This window comes from Panthera pardus, unplaced genomic scaffold (genome assembly GCF_024362965.1).
Source record: "Panthera pardus isolate Hobbes unplaced genomic scaffold, ASM2436296v1 HiC_scaffold_8, whole genome shotgun sequence".
NCBI lineage: Eukaryota > Metazoa > Chordata > Mammalia > Carnivora > Felidae > Panthera > Panthera pardus.
This window is the reverse complement of record NW_026527013.1, coordinates 14,302,251-14,321,728: the sequence shown is the minus strand read 5'-3', so window position 1 is coordinate 14,321,728 and position 19,478 is coordinate 14,302,251. Positions and strand designations below refer to the sequence as shown.

Here is a 19,478-nt window from a genome sequence, read left to right as displayed (position 1 = left end):
GGGGCCCTTGCTTGTGGTTACCTTCTCAAGAGGTGGTTGTAGTGATCCAAAAGTCATATTGTTTTTGAAAGCTTCTGACTTTGAACTCTTACTCCTCTGTAAAGTCATGTAAAACTAAAAGTTCTATAAAATGAGAGCCAATAATCAAAGGGGAAATACTTGCAACAGCACGACAATTGAATCAATTTATCCGGTGTAAAAAGCTTACACTGATATTTAAAATAAGCTCAAAGCTGTATCTTGGACATAGGCAAGGACAGGACAATGCAGTTAGTTACTCGACACAACAAACGGGCAAACCTCTCCAGTTCAGGAGTGGTTTTGGTAGATTCTTTTTTTGGTTTTAAATATTTACCTTAGTGCGGAAGCAGGGGAGGGGCAGAGAGAAAGGGTGACAGGATTGAAGCAGGTTCTGGGCTGACAGCACAGTGCCCGATGTGGGGCTCAAACTTGCAAACCGCAAGATCATGACCTGAGCCAAAGTCGGATGCTTAACTGACTGAGCCACCCAGGTACCTCCTGGAGTGGTTTTTATCAAATGACCGAACAGACCATTCTGTGATATTAAAATTAGCAAATATCAGAAAACTAAATAAACAGTCTTATTAATTGAGGGCACAGATGCTCTTCTGTGTTGCTGGCGGCATTGTAAATTAAAATTCATATTGAAGGAAGTTTATACTTTAGGAAATGCTTTTCTTTTCATATATTCAAATATTTTCTATGAACATCTACCTTAGGGCCACTCACTTTTTTGATTAGGGAATTTTGTTTTGCAAATTTATATATATGTTTTCTGATTATAAAGCATGCATATTTAAATTTTTTTTTTTTAATGTTTATTCATTTTTGAGAGACAGAGCATGAGCTGGGGAGGGGCAGAGAGAGAGAGGGAGACATGGAATCTGAAACAGGCTCCAGGCTCTGAGCTGTCAGCACAGAGCCCAATGAGGGGCTCAAACTCATGGATCAGGAGATCATGACCTGAGCTGAAGTTGGACCGACTGAGCCACCCAGGCACCCCTACATGTTTATTTTTTATAGCTAAAGCACAAAGAAAATGAAGTCCCTGGTAAATCTACCGTTCATAGATAACATCTATTAACATTCTGGAATATTTCCTTCTAATCTTTTTTACTACATGTCTGTATTTATATATCTTTTCTTACCTCTTTTATATTGGGAATCATAACCTAAATATTTTTTTATGTGTTTTATACCTAGACATGTTTTATATCTTTTATATTTTTTCCTGAACGTGAACATTCTAGTTAAGCGATACATGAAAAACAGAATTGAGTTGCTGCAAATCATTTCCTTCTATAGAATATATGCATACGTTGCTCTGTATAGTCATCGTGAGCTTGTGACTTTCTTTCCTAGTGTTTATGCTGTTCTGTCTTTTGGGAAGATATTTTACATATTGGTTTTTAAAATACTGTGCTGCTTTCCTCTTTTCAACGCTGGTTTCTCGGGAATGAGGATTTTGGTCACTGGTGCCTGCTTAAGTTCCATCCTAAGCCTCTGGCTCTGTCCTGGTTGTCTCAGGCCCCACGCGGTCCAGTGCGTTTCTCAGAAAAGCCCTTTTGTGTGTTCCAGCGGTTCCTCAGCGAGCAGATCACAAGGTGGTGGACACTATCGACCAGCTGGTCACACGTGTTGTCGGGGGCAGCCTGTCTCCCAAAGAGAGAACTCTTCTCAAGGAGGACCCTGCTTACTGGTAGGTCTTTACATTTTGGCCCTCCACATCCCTCCCATAGAACACACGGCAAACTCGGTGTCGTGATGGTATCCAGTGCAGAGGGTGAGTGAGATATCTGTTTTGAGCATTGGTATTTGCCAGTGGGAAGAGCATGAGGGAGGGTCAGGTTCACCTGCATTCAAGCCCTGGCCCTCCTGCAGGCATGCCATGTGGCCTTCTCTCATCCGGGCACGGAACCTCTCAACCCTCTGCGCTGACTTAAGGATGAGGTGAGGGGTACATGCACAGAGCACATGAAGATAAGGAATGTGTCACAGCAGTTGTTTGTGACTTGTTGCTACTGTTTGTTAAACTCTTTCCTTTTGCCTTATTCACTCTTCACGTGAATAGAACAACTTTTTAAAATTAAAGTTTTGACCATAAATATAGTGCTTTTTAGTGGAAATCAGGAACAACAGATAGTAGGGGGAAGCCACCTGTGTGCCCACCAACATCTACTGACATTTTTGCATGTTTGCCTCCAGTCTTCCTGCTCACTGTGGGCTGTTTGGGTTTTTGTTTAATGTAGCTGTGGTTTTACTATGATCTGTCCTGTTCTCATTTTTATTTGTATGTATGTATTTATATGTATTTTTCCTGCTCCTTTTAGAGAACACAGGAAAATGCTTATATTCTTTATTCTTCATAAGCGTTTTCAGAGAGCTGCATTTACACTCCATAGAGAAGGTGGCCAGAGTTTAGCCATTCCTCTCTTACTGGATTTTCAGAATGATTTTGATTATATACTGTCTGAAACTGCTTCAGTGAATCACTTAACGTCTCATATTTTCTTATGTGTTTAGGATTATCTCTAGTTTAGATTGCTGCAAGTGAAAAATATTTTAAAAGTGGCATATGCCCTTTGTAAAAATAGAGAAAAGTAAAAAGGTAAAGATACCATCAGTCACCTCCACCGTTTCTCCCTCTTAGTATGTCCTGCGTTTCAAATGTAACATCACTGTCCCTGTTAATCGGTGGTTGCACTCCTTCCGTCGTATGCAGGTACCATAGCATACTTGACCATTGCCCATTGGTGGGTTCTTAGATACTTTCTAGTTTTTCCCCACTGTAAATACTATTACGATGAACAACATTTTGCTTGTATTTCTGTCTACATTTCTGGCAGTTTATTAGGGGAATATCTGGGCATGAAATTGCTGGGCTAAAGACAAAGTTAACTTTAGAGGCTTTGATCTCGGTCACTGTTTCTCCGCTGCAGCATGATTGACTTCTGACTCTGGATAAGCCTCTGTGGTGGGGACTGTCCTGTGCTTTGCAGATTATTTAGTGGCATCCTTGGCCTCCCCCAGATGCTGGATGCCAGTAGAATCCTCCCTCCTAAATGCTACCCACCTGGGGCAGGAGTTGTCCCTGGTGGAGACCGTCGATCTTTATCATCAGGTTATTTTTTGTGGGTTATCTGTCCCAGTTGACACTCGCTATCCTCTGTAAGCATGCTGTGCCCTCAGCTGTGTTTTGACTTTGAGATAATTTCATAGTGTGATGTTTTACCTCATATTCCTTTGTTAATTAACAAAGATTACACATTTCCTCATGGTACATCTAGTTGTAGTTTCTTTTTTTCAGTGTCTATTCAGGCCTTGTCTGATCAGCATTGTACCTATACTGGACTTAGTATTTTTTTTTTTTTTTAATTTTTTTTTTTTTTGGTAACATTTATTTATTTTTGAGAGACAGAGAAAGTGTGAGTGGGGGAGCGGCAGAAAGAGAGGGAGACACAGAATCCAAAGCAGGCTCTAGGCTCTGAGCTGTCACCGGGGAGCCCGATGCAGGGCTTGTACCCATGAACTGTGAGATCATGACCTGAGCCAAAGTCAGACGCTCAACCGACTGAGCCACCCAAGCGCCCTGCCTTTTTTTTTTTTTTTTTTTTTTTTTAAGTTTATTTATTTTGAGTGAGAGAGAGACCAACCATTAGGGAGGGGTGGGGGGGGGGGCAGAGGATCAGAAGTGTGCTCTATGCTGACGGCAGAGAGCCCGATGTAGGGTTCAAACTCATGAACCATGAGATCATGACCTGAACCGAAGTCAGATGCCCAACCTACTGAGCCACCCAGGCGCCCAGGACTTAGTATTCTTGTTATTGTAATTACTAAAGATGCTTGAAAGGCATAAATTTCCGTGTAACAGTACCAGAGGTTTGGTCTTAAGCAGCATGAAGGGGAACGGTTGGATCTTATTTGGTTTTATTTTTACAGAATTCTTGCACTCATCTGGATTATTTTCATGTTTAGAATGAGGTGAGCATATAACTTAAAAGTTAAAAAAACAAACCAGCAACCTAACTGTTCTATCGTTATTTGTTGAAAACTTCATTATCAAACACTTTTGCTTTCTCTGTACTTGGTACTCTTCTCAGTGCTTTATAGATTAAGCACTAACTGGTTGAATCCTCGTAAACCTTATGAGGCGGGTCTGATGCCATCCTTGTTCTACAGACCAGAAACTTGAGGCCTAGGGAGTCCTTTTACCTCAAGGGTACAAAGCTAGTAAGACAGAGTTGAGATTCTCATCCAGGCTCTTGTTCTCAATCAGTGTGCATGCTGAAGGAAGGAAGCTAGAGAGGCTCAGATTGGTAGGGGAAAGCAGAGGCCAAACCCTCTGGGTAAGGTATTATCCAGACTTGGAAGTCCCAGGCACAATTTCCAGGTGCTGCTTCGCTGCAACAGTTGGGAATCTTGATGCCCGAACTACGCAGCTTAGAGTTGTGTGAATAAATAACATTTGGAAATTACAAGAGGAATTGATCGCTCTGTATCGTGTCAGGAGACTTGAATATAATTCTCTGAAATGGGTAGATGTCATCTAAATAAGGGAATAGTTACAACACAGTGAGCGGGTATAAGCAGGTAAAGATGATGTGCTAATGTTTGTTGAGCAGTAATGAATGCCAAGCAGTGTTTAAAGGGTTTTCCTTACAAGTAAAAGTGTATAACTCAAGCCTCACAACAACGTGATGATGTAGTTTATTATTACCATCTGTCCATCCCATCTTACAGATAGAGGAACTGAGGCACAGAAAAATTCAGTAAATCTCGTGGCTAATAAGTGGCTATGCTGGGATTTGAACCCAGCAGGCTGGCTTGGGAATGTTCTGTTTATTTATTTATTTATTTATTTATTTATTTATTTATTTAATGTTTATTTATTTTTGAGAGAGAGACAGAGACAGAGAACGAGCAGGGGAGGGGCAGAGAGAGAAGGGGAGACAGAATCCAAAGCAGGCTTCAGGCTCTGAGGTGTCAGCACAGAGCTCGATGTAGGGCTCGAACCCGTGAACCATGAGAGCATGACCTGATCCAAAGTCGGATGCTTAACCAACTGAGCCACCCAGGCACCCCTTGTTCTATGCTTTTAACATTATGGTCCACTAGAACTTGGGGAGGTTAATTTGTGACTGACATCCTCAGACTGAGCTTGGCATCAGAGCTGTCCAGGGGAAAGGGACCTGCATCCTGGGGTTCTGGATGACCTGGGTGCTGACTCTGCTTTTTGCCCCGGGTGAAGGGTACCCTTGCTGGGGCTGCATTTGATAAGAGAACCAGACCATCTGTGTTGGTCAGTGTTCTTTTATGTAGGAATCCTTGTTTCTTAGGGTGCCATCTGGCAGGATGCTGCTGTTGGCCCAGCAGAGTGTCTCAGGCAGCATGCAGCCTGTTTCCTCACATCCAGCCAGACTTTAACTGTGCAGACAGCAGCAGCAGGAGTGTTCCATGGAGCTGCCCGCCAGGGACACTCCATGTCCCGTGGTGTTGCTGGCACCCTGCTTCATGCAGGCAGCTGGCATCCATTCGATTTCTGTCCTTGGTAATCAGGAACCTCACCTAGTAAGTGGCCTCTTAATGTCTAACAGTCTGAAGGCCACCTGAAATATTGCCATACCCACCAAATAATATTCGTTCTTCTTTAACACAGACTGAAATTGAACATTCACAAAAACCTGTTATATATAAGGTCACAGAGAAAATCTCAGCACATCCCAAGAAAGGAAAATCACGTGGGTCACATTACCCAATGCATAAAAGTCAAAACTAGCAACAACCAAAATAAAACCTGCTTCTAAACAACTTTTGAGTGAAGGGGAATCAGAACTGATATTGGAAACTCTTTAGAGGGAAGCAGCCATGGGAGGTCTATACACCGAATGCAGCTGCAACCACATGTAGAGAAAAGTGCAAACTGGGACGCATCTGTCAGAAATAAGAGTAAACGTAAGCATTCACCACGTGAAGCTAGAAGGAAATGGCGAAAAAAGAAAAAAAAAAAAAAAAGACAAAAACCCGACCCTAGAAGGGAAGGGTTAATAGAGATGAAAGAAGGGGCCAGTGAAATGGGAAACAAAATGGGAAACAAAGTGAAGAATCTGTAAGTTTCCCTCCATGCCTCTTTTCTATCCATTTCCCAGAGCTAATTAAGTTTGCTTTAAATTCTTTGAACCTGTGTGAGAAAAGTAAATACACGTGGATGTATGTACACAAAGCAAGTTGATGGGGTCCTTATCAATGTTGGTGTTCCTCTGTAGCTTGCTTCTTTGGCCCTATGGTGGATGTCTTTCTATGTCAGTACTCGTGACTCAGCCTCCTCCTCTTTCCTGTACTGCTCTTGTTACAGCTCTGGCACACGATTTCACAACCATGGCACTCTGGCCTCAGTGATGCTGTTGAAGGGTTACTGAGCACCCAGCCGCCCTGGGCCCTTTGAAGGGTGTCACCTCCCAAAAATGGGTTCTACAGTTGACAGAATGGCAGTGTCTCTGTGGCTCCAGAGTGACTGGTTTGTGTTACAAGGCCACCAGGGGTTGTGAGTTCCTTCATGGCAGGTGATGGTGGGACCCAAAGAGGAATCGAGTGCTGGATCAGAGCTCCCTGTTGCCCTACAGTTACTCTGGGCAGGATGGGAGACCTGGGCCATCCATGGAGCAGAGCTTCTCACGCAGCAGGGAGGCTGCCACTTAGAAAGGATGTGCAGAAATGTGGTTGTAGCGATGATTTGGTATCGGGTGGTGTTTTAACCAATATCCTTCGGTGCCTGTTTTGTTATACAGGTTTTTGTCTGATGATAGTAGTCTGGAGTATAAATATTACAAACTGAAGCTGGCAGAAATGCAGAGGATGAGCCATACCTTACCAGGAGCAGATCAAAAGCCCACAGCAGCAGAGTGTGCAGTCCGGGCCATGCTGTATGCTCGGGCAATCCGGAGCCTCAAGAAGAAGCTCCTCCCCAGCCGGCGGCGGGGCCTGCTCCGCACTCAAGGGCTCCGGGGCTGGAAGGTGAGGAGAGCAACCACTGGGACCCAGACCCTCCTGTCCTCGGGTGCCAGACTGAAACACCATGCCCGGCAGGCTCCAGGTTCATTGCAGGGAAAGCTGTCCCAGCCAGATGGAAATGCTGCTGCCAAGGACTGCCCACCAGACCCAGCCGGACCCTCTCCTGGGGACCCCAGCCCAGAAGCCTCAGGCCCATCCCCCAAGCTAACAGGAGTGGAAGTCTCTGAAGCCCCTCAAACTTCCTCTCCCTGCCCATCTGCTGACGGTGAGTACTCATTCCTGTCCCCCTCTTCTGGGCCTTAGCCCTGAGTCACCAATCTTCAGGGTTGGGGGGGTACGACCCGGATGGTCTGAGCAGCAGGCAGAAGCAGTAGGAACCTGGCCAGGACAGGTGCACGTGGAGGCACTTTCTTTTTTCTAGTTTCCTAGAGGGGCTCGCCCTCGAGTCCCGTGGCAGTATTCCTCCTGTCCTGAGGGTGGACCTGACTCAGCGAGCTACCTGGTGACTGTGCCTCCCTGCAAGGTCCTACTGCTGGCTGCCAGGTTGTGCCGTGTGCCCATGCTTGGGGCTTTAAGCTCCTTGATCCATTTCTCACTCCATTCTTGCCCTTCTTTACATTCCATTGGGCTGCCCTTGTCTCTCATTCTGCTGCCTCTTCTTCCCCTAGGATCTCTGCTATCCTCAGGGTTAGCTGACCTGCAGTTTCTGGTTTCTCCTGGCTATTATCTTTTCTCTCTGCAGTAGGCCTGCCCCTCCCTGACCAGTATTTGTCACTTAGCACTAGGTGGGAATGAGAGAGGAAAAAAAATGTCCACAAGTGCTACATTCTCTAGCTACTGCCATATAACGAAACATTCCAAACTGTGGCTTCAAACCGGGGGTATCCAGTGTTGCTCTGAGTCTGCTGAACTCAGTTGGGCCTATATTTGTGTCTATGGGCAGCAACTGGTTGGGGCCATTGGCTGGGGTAGCAGGGTTATGGGGGCCACATGCCTGTCACCCCCTAGCAGCTAGCCTGGGTTTGTTCACCTGACAGTTGGGGTTGGGCCTCCAGGAGAGGCAGTAGGGGGGCTTGAGACCTCCGAAGCCCAAGTTCCACCCTTATGTCACATTCTGTTGGTCAGTAGGAGTCCCAGGGCCAGTCCCAATTTGCGGAGAGAGCTGCAGAGTCCTATGGCAAAGGGCAAGGATGCAGAGAGGGGACACAAGGGCTGTCTCTGTAATTAGTCTCCACAGTCCCACAAAGTTGAAATTGGAAGCAGCAGCCTAGAACTGACACACAACAGTTGCTTTGTTTTATAGTTGACATCAAGACAATGGAGACTGCAGAGAAACTGGCCAGATTTGTTGCTCAGGTGGGACCAGAGATTGAACAATTCAGCATAGAAAACAGCACCGACAACCCTGACTTATGGTATGTAGCCATCATGCCCTTTTGACTGAGTGTGTTTATCCCACAAGTGTCCTGAGAACCCACTGGGTGGCCTGGCAGACACACTTCTGCCCCAAGAGGCACCCCAGGATAAGTTCTGGCTTCACTTTTGGTGAGCTCAGGGCTGTAAGAGGGAAGCATCTGCTTAGTGGTATTGGGCGGTGCTGCCCTCTTCTGGGACATCAGGAAAAACTTCCCCTGGAGGGAAGTTTAAGCTGTATTTGAAGGTCAGTTGGGCTTTGACCAGGGGAGGGGGAGAGAGCACCCACACAGAGAGGCTAATAGATTCCCCAGAACCTTTGCAGAGGTGGAGTAGTGTGGAGTAGTGGGAGGAAGAGGGCAGGGCACTGTCCCTGGTCACATCAGTGCTGTGGGCGGATGGTGGGAATTTGCTGCTCCTACAGTGATGGATGGGTCCTATTCCAGTTGTGGGCAGCAAGCACTTCCGTGTAGTGGTGGCCTGGCATCTTTTTACCAGGAAGGGGTGCCATTACCCTCGCCATTCCTCAGATGGGGTGGCCCGCTCAATACCACACAGCCTGCAGGTGACAGAACCAGAAACCTGCTCTTTCTTGAGGGGTGCAGGTTCCCCTCCAGAGGGAGGCTACCTGGGAGCCATGTGTTCCTGGTACTGAGCCGTAACCCTGCTGGGCTCCACTCATCGCAGGCACCGTTGCCATGCTGTGTGAATTGTATCCAATGGTTGCCTGGGAACTCTGGACCCTTGCCCTACTCCTCCCATGCTGGAGAGTCATGCTTTAGTCTAATTAAGACTACAGTTGAGGGGCGCCTGGGTGGCTGAGTCAGTTAAGCCTCCGACTTCACCTAGGTCATGATCTCACAGTTTGTGAGTTCGAGCCCTGGATCTGGACTTTGCACTGTCAGTGCAGAGGCTGCTTGGGATTCTCGCTCTCCCTTCTCTCTCTGCCTCTTCCCCTGATCAAGTTTTCTCTCTCTCAAAATACATACATAAATAAAACTTAAAAAAATAAAAGACTGTCGTTGAAAACTTCACATTTCCTAGAGCATTTCTGGGACCCAGTTGTGACCGAGCATGCTTGATGGGAACCTTGAGTAAGTTCTGCACTGGCATGCCTCCTGTTTTCCTGTGAGACCCACACCAGCCCCTTGGAGCACGGATGGTTTCATGGGTGCTCAGCCTGGTCCTGTCTTTTATAGTCCTGGTGACCTTGGGGCCTGCTGGGCCTTACAGTTCTCGTATTTGGGCTACCTGCTACACACACGACCTCGCTCAGGCAGTTCCGGCTGAAGGGGACAGCCAGGAGCATTTCATTGGCTGTTTTCCCCAGCGAGAACTCCATCATCCTGGGCACCTGGCACTGCCATGGTTTTGGTTCATTGTCACCCTCTCTGACAGACTTTCCTCAGCAGTGTTCCCTAGAAGGCTCTGTCCCCACCTTGCCCATACAGAGAGCCCCTCATTGTACAGTAACATTAGGTGGAATGATTTACTCTGTCCCCCAGTGCTCACTGAGTAGTTTGAGAATGATGGCACCCAATAGCACGCCTATTTAGGAAAGACCTTCCGAGGTGACTTTTTGTTTCTTTTCCTTTAGAAAAATGATACTTCTGATGTGCTCAGTAGTTGTTTGAGTTCATTCATTTTGTGGGTGTGGTCATGTCAACAATTTGACATATAGTCAGGTTTATTTATTTCTACAGAGGTTCAGTTTTGAGACTATTTTTCCTATCCTTTTTAATTTAATGTAAAAAATAAGTATGGCATTTGCATGGTTCTAAAGTAAAAATTAACAAAAGATAAGCTCAGAGAAGCCTCATCCCCTCAACCTATCAGTAGGAAACTGTTTTCATTCATTTCTAGTGTGTGTGCCTTTCCCCCTTTGTTCTTACACCACAAATGACCTTCTGTATGTAGTAGACACTTTTGCACCTTGTTTTTTTCCTTTCACAACCTATCCAGAAGTCCCCTTCTGCCTGTCCCACCTGTACCCTCCTTCTCTTGTCCACTGTGTCATTCTCCACATGCAGCCACACCAGGGTCACTCCGTAGCTGCAGGCATTCACACTGCTCTTATGGCCCCTTTAATGGCCTCATGCACGATGGCTTTGTGTTTGTGGAGAAAATCTTCCGTTATCTCTCAGAAGGGGCATTATTGGGTCCAAGATCATTGCAAACGTAATTCAGTAAATAATGCGGCTTCTCCTCCCCAAGGGCCACTCCCCACACAGTGTCAGGAGTACCAGTCCCCACCTCTCACCTTTTGACATACCTTAGAGCCAATAGGATTCATGAGAAATTTCTAATTTCCGCAGTGAAATTTTAGTTTTCATTTTTCTTATGAGTGAAATTGAACATTTTTTCTTTTTTTTTTTGTAATTTTTTAAAAATTTATTTGTTTTTTAATTTACATCCAAGTTACTTAGCATATAGTGCAACAATGATTTCAGGAGCATATTTCAGTGATTCATTCCCTATGTATAACACCCCGTACTCATCCAAATAAGTGTCTTTCTTAATGCTTCTTACCCATTTAGCCCATCCCCACTCCCACAACCCTTTCAGCAACCCTCTGTTTGTTCTCTACATTTAAGAGTCTCTTATGTTTTGTCCCCCTCCCTGTTTTTATATTATCTTTGCTTTTATTCCCTTATGTTCACCTGCTTTGTATCTTAAATTCCTCATATGAGTGAAGTCATATGATATTTGTCTTTCTCTGACTAATTTTGCTTAGCAAATACCCTCTAGTTCTATCCACATAGGTGCAAGTGGCAAGATTTCACTCTTTTTGATTGCCAAGTAATACTCCATTGTATATATATACCACATCTTCTTTGTCCGTTCATCTGACGACAGACCTTTGGGCTCTTTCCATACTGTGGCTATTGTCGATAGCGCTGCTATAAACGTTGGGGTGCATGTGCCCCTTCAAAACAGCACACCTGTATCCCTTGGATAAATACCTAGTCATGCAGTTGCTGGGTCATAGGGTAGTTCTATTCTTAATTTTTTGAGGAATCTCCATACTGTTTTCCGGAGTGGCTGCACCAGTTTGCATTCCCACCAGCAATGCAAAAGAGATCTTCTTTCTCTGCATCCTTGCCAACAGCCTGAGTTGTTAATTTTAGCCATGGTGTGAGGTGGTATCTCATGGTGGTTTTGATTTGTATTTCTCTGATGAGTGATACTGAGCATCTTTTCATGTGTCTGTTAGCCATCTGGGTGTCATCTTTGGACAAGTGTCTCTTCATGTCTTTTGCCCATTTCTTCACTGGATTATTTGTTTTTTGGGTGTTGAGTTTGGTAAGTTCTTTATAGATTTTGGATACTCACCCTTTTTCTGGTATGTCATTTGCAAATATCTTCTCCCATTCCATTGGTTGCCTTTTAGTTTTGCTGATTGTTTCCTTCGCTGTGCAGAAGCTTTTTATATTGATGAGGTCCCAATAGTTATTTTTGCTTTTGTTTCTCTTGCCTCCAGAGACGTGTTGAGTAGGAAGTTGCTGCGGCCAAGGTCAAAGAGGTTTTTGCCTGCTTTCTCCTCTAGGATTTTGATGGCTTCCTGTCTTACGTTTAGGTTTTTCATCCATTTTGAGTTTATTTTTGTGTATGGTGTAAGAAAGTGGTCCAGGTTCATTTTTCTGCATGTGGCTGTCCAGTTTTCCCAGCACCACTTGCTGAAGAGACTGTATTCCATTGGATATTCTCTCCTGCTTTGTCAAAGATTAGTTGACCATACATTTGTGGGTCCATTTCTGGGTTCTCTATTCTGTTCCATTGATCTGAATATCTGTTTTTGTGCCATGAACATCTTTTCATAAACTTCAGTGTCTTTTGTGTATCCTTCTGTAAACTATTCATTTGTCCCTTAAAAAAAAAAAAAAGATTGTCTTTTAAAAAACAGCTTTGTTGTTGTAAATAGTTTGCCTTTTTTAGAATTTTGTGTCAATGCACCTTGTTCTTGCTTTTTGTCTGGCTCCTTACTCAGCACGATTACTTGGATTCAGTGGTGTTTGTTGCGTGTATCCCCAGTTCACGCCTCTTTGTTGCTGAGTGTATGCCATTGTGTGGCTGGACCAGTTATCTACCCATTCACCTGTTGATGGCATTGAGACGTTTCCAGTCTGGGATGATTACAAATAAAGCCGCTGTGAGAATTTGCATATAGGCCTTTATTTCTCTTCAGTAAATACCAAGGAGAGCAAAGGCTGGCTCCATGGTAGGTCCATGGTTAACTTTTGAAGAAACTGCCAAGCTGCCTTTCTAAGTGGTTGCAACCATTTTGCATTTTCAGCAGCCTGGATGAGCGTTCTAGTTCCTCCCCATCCTCATCAGCACTTGTTAGCGTCAGTGTCCATGTTAGTGTCCCAGTACGGGGAGGCGGTGTCACTCTCTGGTTCTCATTTCTCCAAGGACTCGTGATGCTGAGTGTTTCAAGTGTGCCTATGTGCTTTCTATACGTAAGTGTCCCGTTTGGGTCTGTGGTCCAGCTTTGATTGGACCACATTTATTTACTTATTAATCAAGTTGGAGGCTTCGTTGTATGTTCTTTGTATGAGTCCTTTATCAGGTGTATGATTTGCAGATATTTCCTCCAGGTCTGTGACTTGTTTTCTCATCCTAGCAGTCTTTTGTGGGGCACAAGTTCTTAGAGATTGTGTTTTTGAGGCACCTGACTGCCTCAGTAGGAAGGGCGTGCAATTCTTGATCTCAGGGTTGTGTGTTCAAGGCCCACATCGGGTGTAGAGATTACTTAAAAATAAAATCTTTTCTAAAATATTTATGTAAGCTCTACCCCCGACGTGGGGCTCAAAGTCACAACCCTGAGATCACGAGTCCCATGTCCTATTGGCTATTGAGTTGGCCAGGTGCCTCTTCTTTCTCAGTTTTTAGGAGCTCTTACCTATGAAATAGTTGCACGTTTCCTTCTTAGTTTGATGTTTATCTTTCCTTTTGCTTATGCTTTGTTCTGCAGTGCAGAAGTGTTTCATGTGATCACATTTCTCATTTTTTTCTTTTATTGCACCTGGATACTGAGTCATAGAAATTCTCTCCCCATACACGGGTTATAAAGACATTTATATCTTTTTCTCTAGCACTTGTATGGCTTCAGTTTTACATTTAGATCCCCTATCTGTGTGGGGTTATTCCAGAGCAGAGGGTGCTACATGGATCCAATGAAATATTTTTCTGGAAAGCTCCCCAGTTGTCCTGACACCATTTGTTGAAAAGATCATCTTTTTTGCCCTGGTTTGAGAGACCACCTTCATCAGATGCCTTGTTTCTGGCCTTTCTCTTGGTGTTTCTGTCCATGTGTCCAAGGACTAGTACCACACTGTTTTAACTATAGAGGCTTCGTACACCTTATAATACCTGGTAGGGCTGGAACCCTTCATTGATTTATTCAAAGTTCTCCCAGATACCTTTACATAGTTATTTTTAACTATGAAGTCTAGCATCGTGTTCAAATCCAGAAAAAAGTGACGCTTTTATCAGAATAGGATTATGCATTAATATATTAGGGAAGAATCTACATAGTCATGAGGTTGAGTTGTCCCAGCCAAGAACAAGGGCTTCTTTCCTTGGGCCCAAGTATATTTTGTATCTTCGGGCATGTTTTCAGTTTTCTCACACTAGCCACAGCCCCAGGTCACGGTGGCCGCAGGACTCTGAGGTGCAGAGAGGCGTTATCGCCACCACATTCACTTAGCGTCACGGTAAAACAAGGGGTAGAAGTGACACCCCTTCCTCCGTCTCCTGCCTGGCAGTGTGAGAGGAACCAGGCAGTCACGGTGAACACACAGAGGCCCAGGGTGGATGGTGACAGCCTAGAAAGGGGTGAGGCGAGGGCCAGGTGGGATCTCTGGCTCCAGCATTGGCGCTTTTTCCAGCACACGCCCTGGTCATTCCCTCAAACCTTTTCCTCCACCCTCTTCCCCCAAAAAGCAATCAGGCCTCCTACGTTCTAGCTCCTTTGTTAAATTACTAATATTCCTCAGACTTCTCTGTGTCATTGTGAAGCTGCACCATCAACTGTAGCTGGTAGAAAGAGGTCAGGTTATTTGCTCCTTGGTCCCACTCCCAGCTTTGTCGGATCTATTCTGGACAATGTCAGCAAATATGAACGTTCAGAGGACCCTCTGGTTAACCAGTGTATTTCATCCTTATCCCAGGTTTCTCCATGACCAAAATAGTTCAGCCTTCAAATTCTATCGAAAGAAAGTATTTGAACTATGCCCATCGATTTGTTTTACGTCATCTCCACTGAACCTCCACGCCGGTGAGAGTGCTGATTCTCAGGAGAGCCCCCATGACCCCATGGAAGGGGAAGGAGAGTTTGAAGATGATCCCCCTCAGCACGAGGCTGAGCTGGAGAGCCCGGAGGTGATGCCTGAGGAGGAGGAGGAGGAAGACGAGGAGGAGGAAGACGAGGAGGAGGAGGAGGAGGGGGGCGAAGAGGCCTCCGCTCCTAGAGGGACCTCCAGGCCAGCAGGAGCGGCTGCCAAGTCTGAGTGCTCTGAGGGCAGCCCCCCCACAGATGGCCTCCCGAGCGAGGCGGCCGAAGATGGCCCAGCTGGTGCGCCTGCCCTGTCACAGGCCTCCTCGGGCGCCTGCTTCCCCCGAAAGAGGGTCAGCAGCAAGTCGTTGAAGGTTGGCATGATTCCAGCTCCCAAGAGGCTGTGTCTCATCCAGGAGCCCAAAGGTGAGTACCTGGCCGTCACCATGGCCCCCCTCGCGTGGAGCTTCCATTTAGCACCTGAAGAGGGACCGTGGTGCTCAGTTGTGGACCATGAAAAGTTGCGGAGATCAGGCGATGTCGCCCGATTGTTTGGAAGAATTTACTTGCCCTCAGCCCACGCTCAGCCGCAAGATGACCAAACTGGTCCCTGTCACCCTTCCTGCCTCTGATTACACTTGCTGACCTGGATGTTCCCTCCCCAGCTTCCCCCAGGGCCGACAGAACATGGGGTTGTTTGGTCTTGTGTTTTTAACCTAGAATAATTCTAGCGGGTTTGCACACCACCCCAAAATGTTCCTGTGAGGCTCACGTTGCCAGCTGGTGTAAGGTCAGCACTCCGAGGACACGCTGCTGTGTTAGTGCAACAGCGGTGCGTTTGTGGTGGGTGCTGCTGGGTGCTCCCATTATTGCTCACAGTCCAGTGAGGGGGCCCTGGCTGTGGAGGGCAAGGGCCTGGGTCATCTCAGCTCTTTCCTGCCCTTGACCTTGGGGAGTGCCCAGCCTTCTGAGCCCCTGGAAGGCCCGGGTCAGTGATGCCTGCTTAGTAATGATGAGGAAGGAGGACACAGGTGGGGCTGGTCTCAGGCAGTGGTTGGTGGGAGCCGTGTGGTCTGCTGCCTTGGCCGTGGCAGGTCATCTCCTTTCCCATGGGGAAGGTCAAAGTTCATGAGATTCTATTTAATAGCAATAAAATGCATCCTTTTTAAGGGGACAGTTTGATGAGTTTTGGCAAATGTGTATAGGCATGAACTTCTCCAGTGCAGTGGAGCTGGAGCTTTTCTCCAGAAGTGTCTCTGTGTTTCCCTGTGGTCTCCTCCCCATTTTCTGGCCTCGTGGTTCTGCCTTTTCTAGACTGTCAGTAGGCAGAACGGCATCATATGCAGCCTTTTGATGGCCTGGCCATGGCCCAGGTTATTCCTTGTGCCTCCCGCCCCACCAGGTGTCTCCATACAACCAGGCCTGGGCTGTGCTTTGCACATGGGGTTGACGCCGCAGTCCCTTCGCGTGAGGTGGTTGTAGTGAACGGTGCCCCGTCTTGTGTCACCAGTGTGCTCTACGTTGTTGAGATGGTCACACTCACCCCCAGGAGCATCAGTTCAGCTTCTCCTGCTAACAGAACAGTTCTGTGGTTTGTGTTTGGAAACCTTGGCGTTACCACGGATTGCCAGCTGTTCTGCTCTACTCTTAACGTCCTTCAGAGCTTACTGCTGATGGCAGCAGCCTATCTGAATGCCTCATACGTCCTTCGTGGGAGAGAAGTGGAGGGAGCTCTTTCTATTTTGGAAGCTCTCATTTCCTTGGGTGGTTGATGAGAAAAAAACCAGACCTGCTGATTCTCCTTCATCAAAAATAATGATATGATGTGATTCGGTGCTCTGTGTGAGAAGCATGGTTGGTTGTTTTTTACTGGAAATTCTATGTGGACTTTAACTCTTTATCAGCGGAACAGTTGCAGAGACACTAGGAGGGCACGAGGTTGCAAATAGTTTACTTGTTGAAACAAAGTGTATTTCTGCAGTCACGAAAACGATCGTGCATTGAACCCTTTGTCGTAAACACGGGGAGTCCTGTGTTAAGTAGACTCTTCCACATGGAGGCAGCCCCCAGTTGGGCCGTATTCTGCTCTCTGGTCTTGGATCACATGATTCCTGAGAGGACCCTGGCAAGGGGCACAGCTGGCTTTGGGGTCTGGGTTGTAGCTACCTTCTGTCAGCAGAGGGGTTGTTAGCCTAAACTGCAGCGCCCTCACTTTCTGAGTAATTTGGAAAAAGTACGTGTGTGTGTGTGTGCGCGCGCGCGCACGTATATACATGTTTCTTATGTCTTCCAGTTCATGAGCCAGTTCGCATCGCCTATGACAGACCTCGGGGTCGTCCCGTGTCCAAAAAGAAGGTGAGCATGACAGTTCCCATGTATGACATAGTTAGTTAGAATTTGTCAGTGTTTCAAAGGACACTGTGACTTGTCACTAAGGTACACTCATGCTTCAGACTGGCATAATGTACAAAGCACAACAAACAGCCTTTTTCCTCAGGGATTTCTTGGAACTGTTTTGCTTTGCCCAAAGCACAGGAGGGTAGTAATTAGTTATTTAACAAATAGGTGAGATCTGATATGTGCAAAGTGTTGGACAGATGAACAAAGTAATGTCCCGGCCCTTAAGTTCAGATTTAATGGACTATAATTGTGGTTCAAGAGCATGCTAATTTGCTAGTAAGCCAAGGGAATATGTGTGTGCTTGTGTATTAACGGATGGACACCTCCTGTGTGCCAGGCCCCATCTGCCCAACGAGAGGTCGCAGCAAGCAGGGCCAACAGTGACAGGAATGTGTGTGAGTCTTGTGGCCTGTGTGCTATGGGTACGGAGAAGCAGGTCAAAGGGAGATGGGGAGTAATGTGGGGTTGGGGGTGCCATTTATTCAAGGAGGCCTGGAAGAGGCCCCAGGTTGGTCTTGTGTCAACAAGCAGCCCTTTGTGGCACCCAGATGGGGGTGGGGAGATGAGGAAGTAGAGGCAGTGAGTCCCCAGGTCACATAGGGCCTGTAGACGGAAGTTAGCAGCGTGGCTCCTTCTCTGGGGGAGGCCCTGGGGACCTGTGGTGGCAGTTGGGTGGAAGACAGGGCCCCGGTGGCTGCTGTGCTGAGAGCAGCCTGTGGTTGGGGGGCTGGTAGAAGCCAAGGGCTGGGAAGGTGAAGACACAGTCAGTGAGACTTGCTGATGGGTTGCGTGTGGAAGAGCCAAAGCCCAGAGCTCTGGGCACCTGCACGGTTGTCTACAGGCACTTAGGAGGATGGAGCTGCCGCTGAGTGAGATGGAGAGCCCCTGTGGGGGCAGGTCATTTGAAGGAGATGCGCTGCACTCCAGACAGCTAGGCGGATATGTGTGGGGGCAGGTAAGGCTGGGTGAGGTCACCTGGGACATATGTGGGGATATCCCAGGTCCTCAGAGGTCAGGGAGGTGAGCCGGCCACCCGGTGAGGTCTCTACTGGTGTCGAGTGGTGAGGAAAAGAAAGCCTGTGTGGTGGACACCGGTTGCAAATGGACGGTCAGTCTCAGTGGCCAGGTGAGGCGTCGGCGTGACCCCGGTTACAGCAGGGAGGAGGGACTTTTCTGAGCCCAAAGCTCATGGTCCTAATCGACGTGTTCAGTTTGAATTTGTGCTGGCACCCGGCTGCGCATCAGGTGGCCCGGGTGAGGGCACAACCTGGTGAGGCAGCAGCCAGGTTCAGGCTCAACCTGGCCACTTAGTCTTGGCATCTAACTCCTGAGTCTCCGTTTGTGCATCTGTAAAGTGGGGCAGTCGCACCTACCTTTGGCTCGGAGATACCTCGAGAGTGAAAGTAAATGCACGTTAACCTGGCGTGCAGCAGTGCCCTGCAAACAACATCTCTCCTTGGGGTGATGGCAGGCCCAGAGGAAGCTTCCCCTGCAGCTCTCTGTGCACACCTCAGCCTGGCCTTCGCACACAGCTTTTCTCTAGCCGAGCAGCTTTCCTAAAGGGATGCAGGCTAGCCTTTTGGGGACCTGTGGCCAGCTTTTCCCTTGCCTTCCCCACCCTTTGCCTTCCCATACTTGTTCCCTGCTCAGATCCTCAGAACCTCACCATTACCCTCCCTGCACCAGCTGCCTGGATCAGGATGGATGAGTCCATTCCCCAGAAGCACATGTGGCCCTCTCAGCCTCCCCAGGCTGTCCTGTGTTTATTTAGTAAATGTTTTTAAAAAACAGGCTCAGGTGGTAGGGACAGTGGGTGCTCATGAATATTCATGAGTAAATGGAAATATTTTCTGCTCACACCAGGCAGGCCCCTCCTCCAGAGGTCCCCCCCCCCCCCCCCCCCCCAGGCCTTTTAACCTATCTTCCCACAGCCGGCTCTGGGGCCCAGATCTTGTCTGGGGCTTTACCTGCAGATTCTTTTCAAGCCCTGTCCTTCTTCCCAGCTGTACCAGTTCTCAGTGAGGTCTGCTTTGTGCTAGACCACGAATCCCAGAGTGCCAGTAAAACCTAGTCTCTGCCCTTGGGGAGCTCCCAGATCTGGGAAGGGCCGGCTGGACAAATAGACAAGTCATTTGGGTTTGCTGAGCAATGTCTGAGGGCGGCCAGAGAGGTTTCTGGGATGGAATCACTGCTCAGAGTTCTGGAAGCCCACAAGAGTGTTCAAGATGGAGTAGAAAGGACCTTGCAAGCCAGTTTTCCACACAGTCTGTCTCTACAGCAGATTCATGGCCTGTTTGGCCCCCTCCTGCCTCAGCCCGGTCTCCCCTCTGACTTCTGCACTCCCGGGGCCTTCCTGCCT

General features: G+C 47.2%; 1 protein-coding gene across 10 annotated transcripts in view; it reads left to right on the top strand.

The window, feature by feature from the left end:
* The window catches only part of SUGP2 (SURP and G-patch domain containing 2), a 32,292-nt gene that overhangs the window by 8,750 nt on the left and 4,064 nt on the right, over positions 1 to 19,478 (top strand). For all 10 annotated transcript variants that reach the window (XR_002071811.2, XM_019416427.2, XM_053898592.1 and 7 more), the window contains 5 exons: positions 1,600 to 1,720; positions 6,807 to 7,294; positions 8,333 to 8,444; positions 14,616 to 15,145; positions 17,013 to 17,074. Coding sequence is in view for 9 of the 10 variants with exons in the window: in XM_019416427.2 (XP_019271972.2) it covers positions 1,600 to 1,720; positions 6,807 to 7,294; positions 8,333 to 8,444; positions 14,616 to 15,145; positions 17,013 to 17,074 (1,313 nt within the window). In the remaining variant the exon portion in view is untranslated. The remainder of the gene's footprint in view (positions 1 to 1,599; positions 1,721 to 6,806; positions 7,295 to 8,332; positions 8,445 to 14,615; positions 15,146 to 17,012; positions 17,075 to 19,478) is intronic.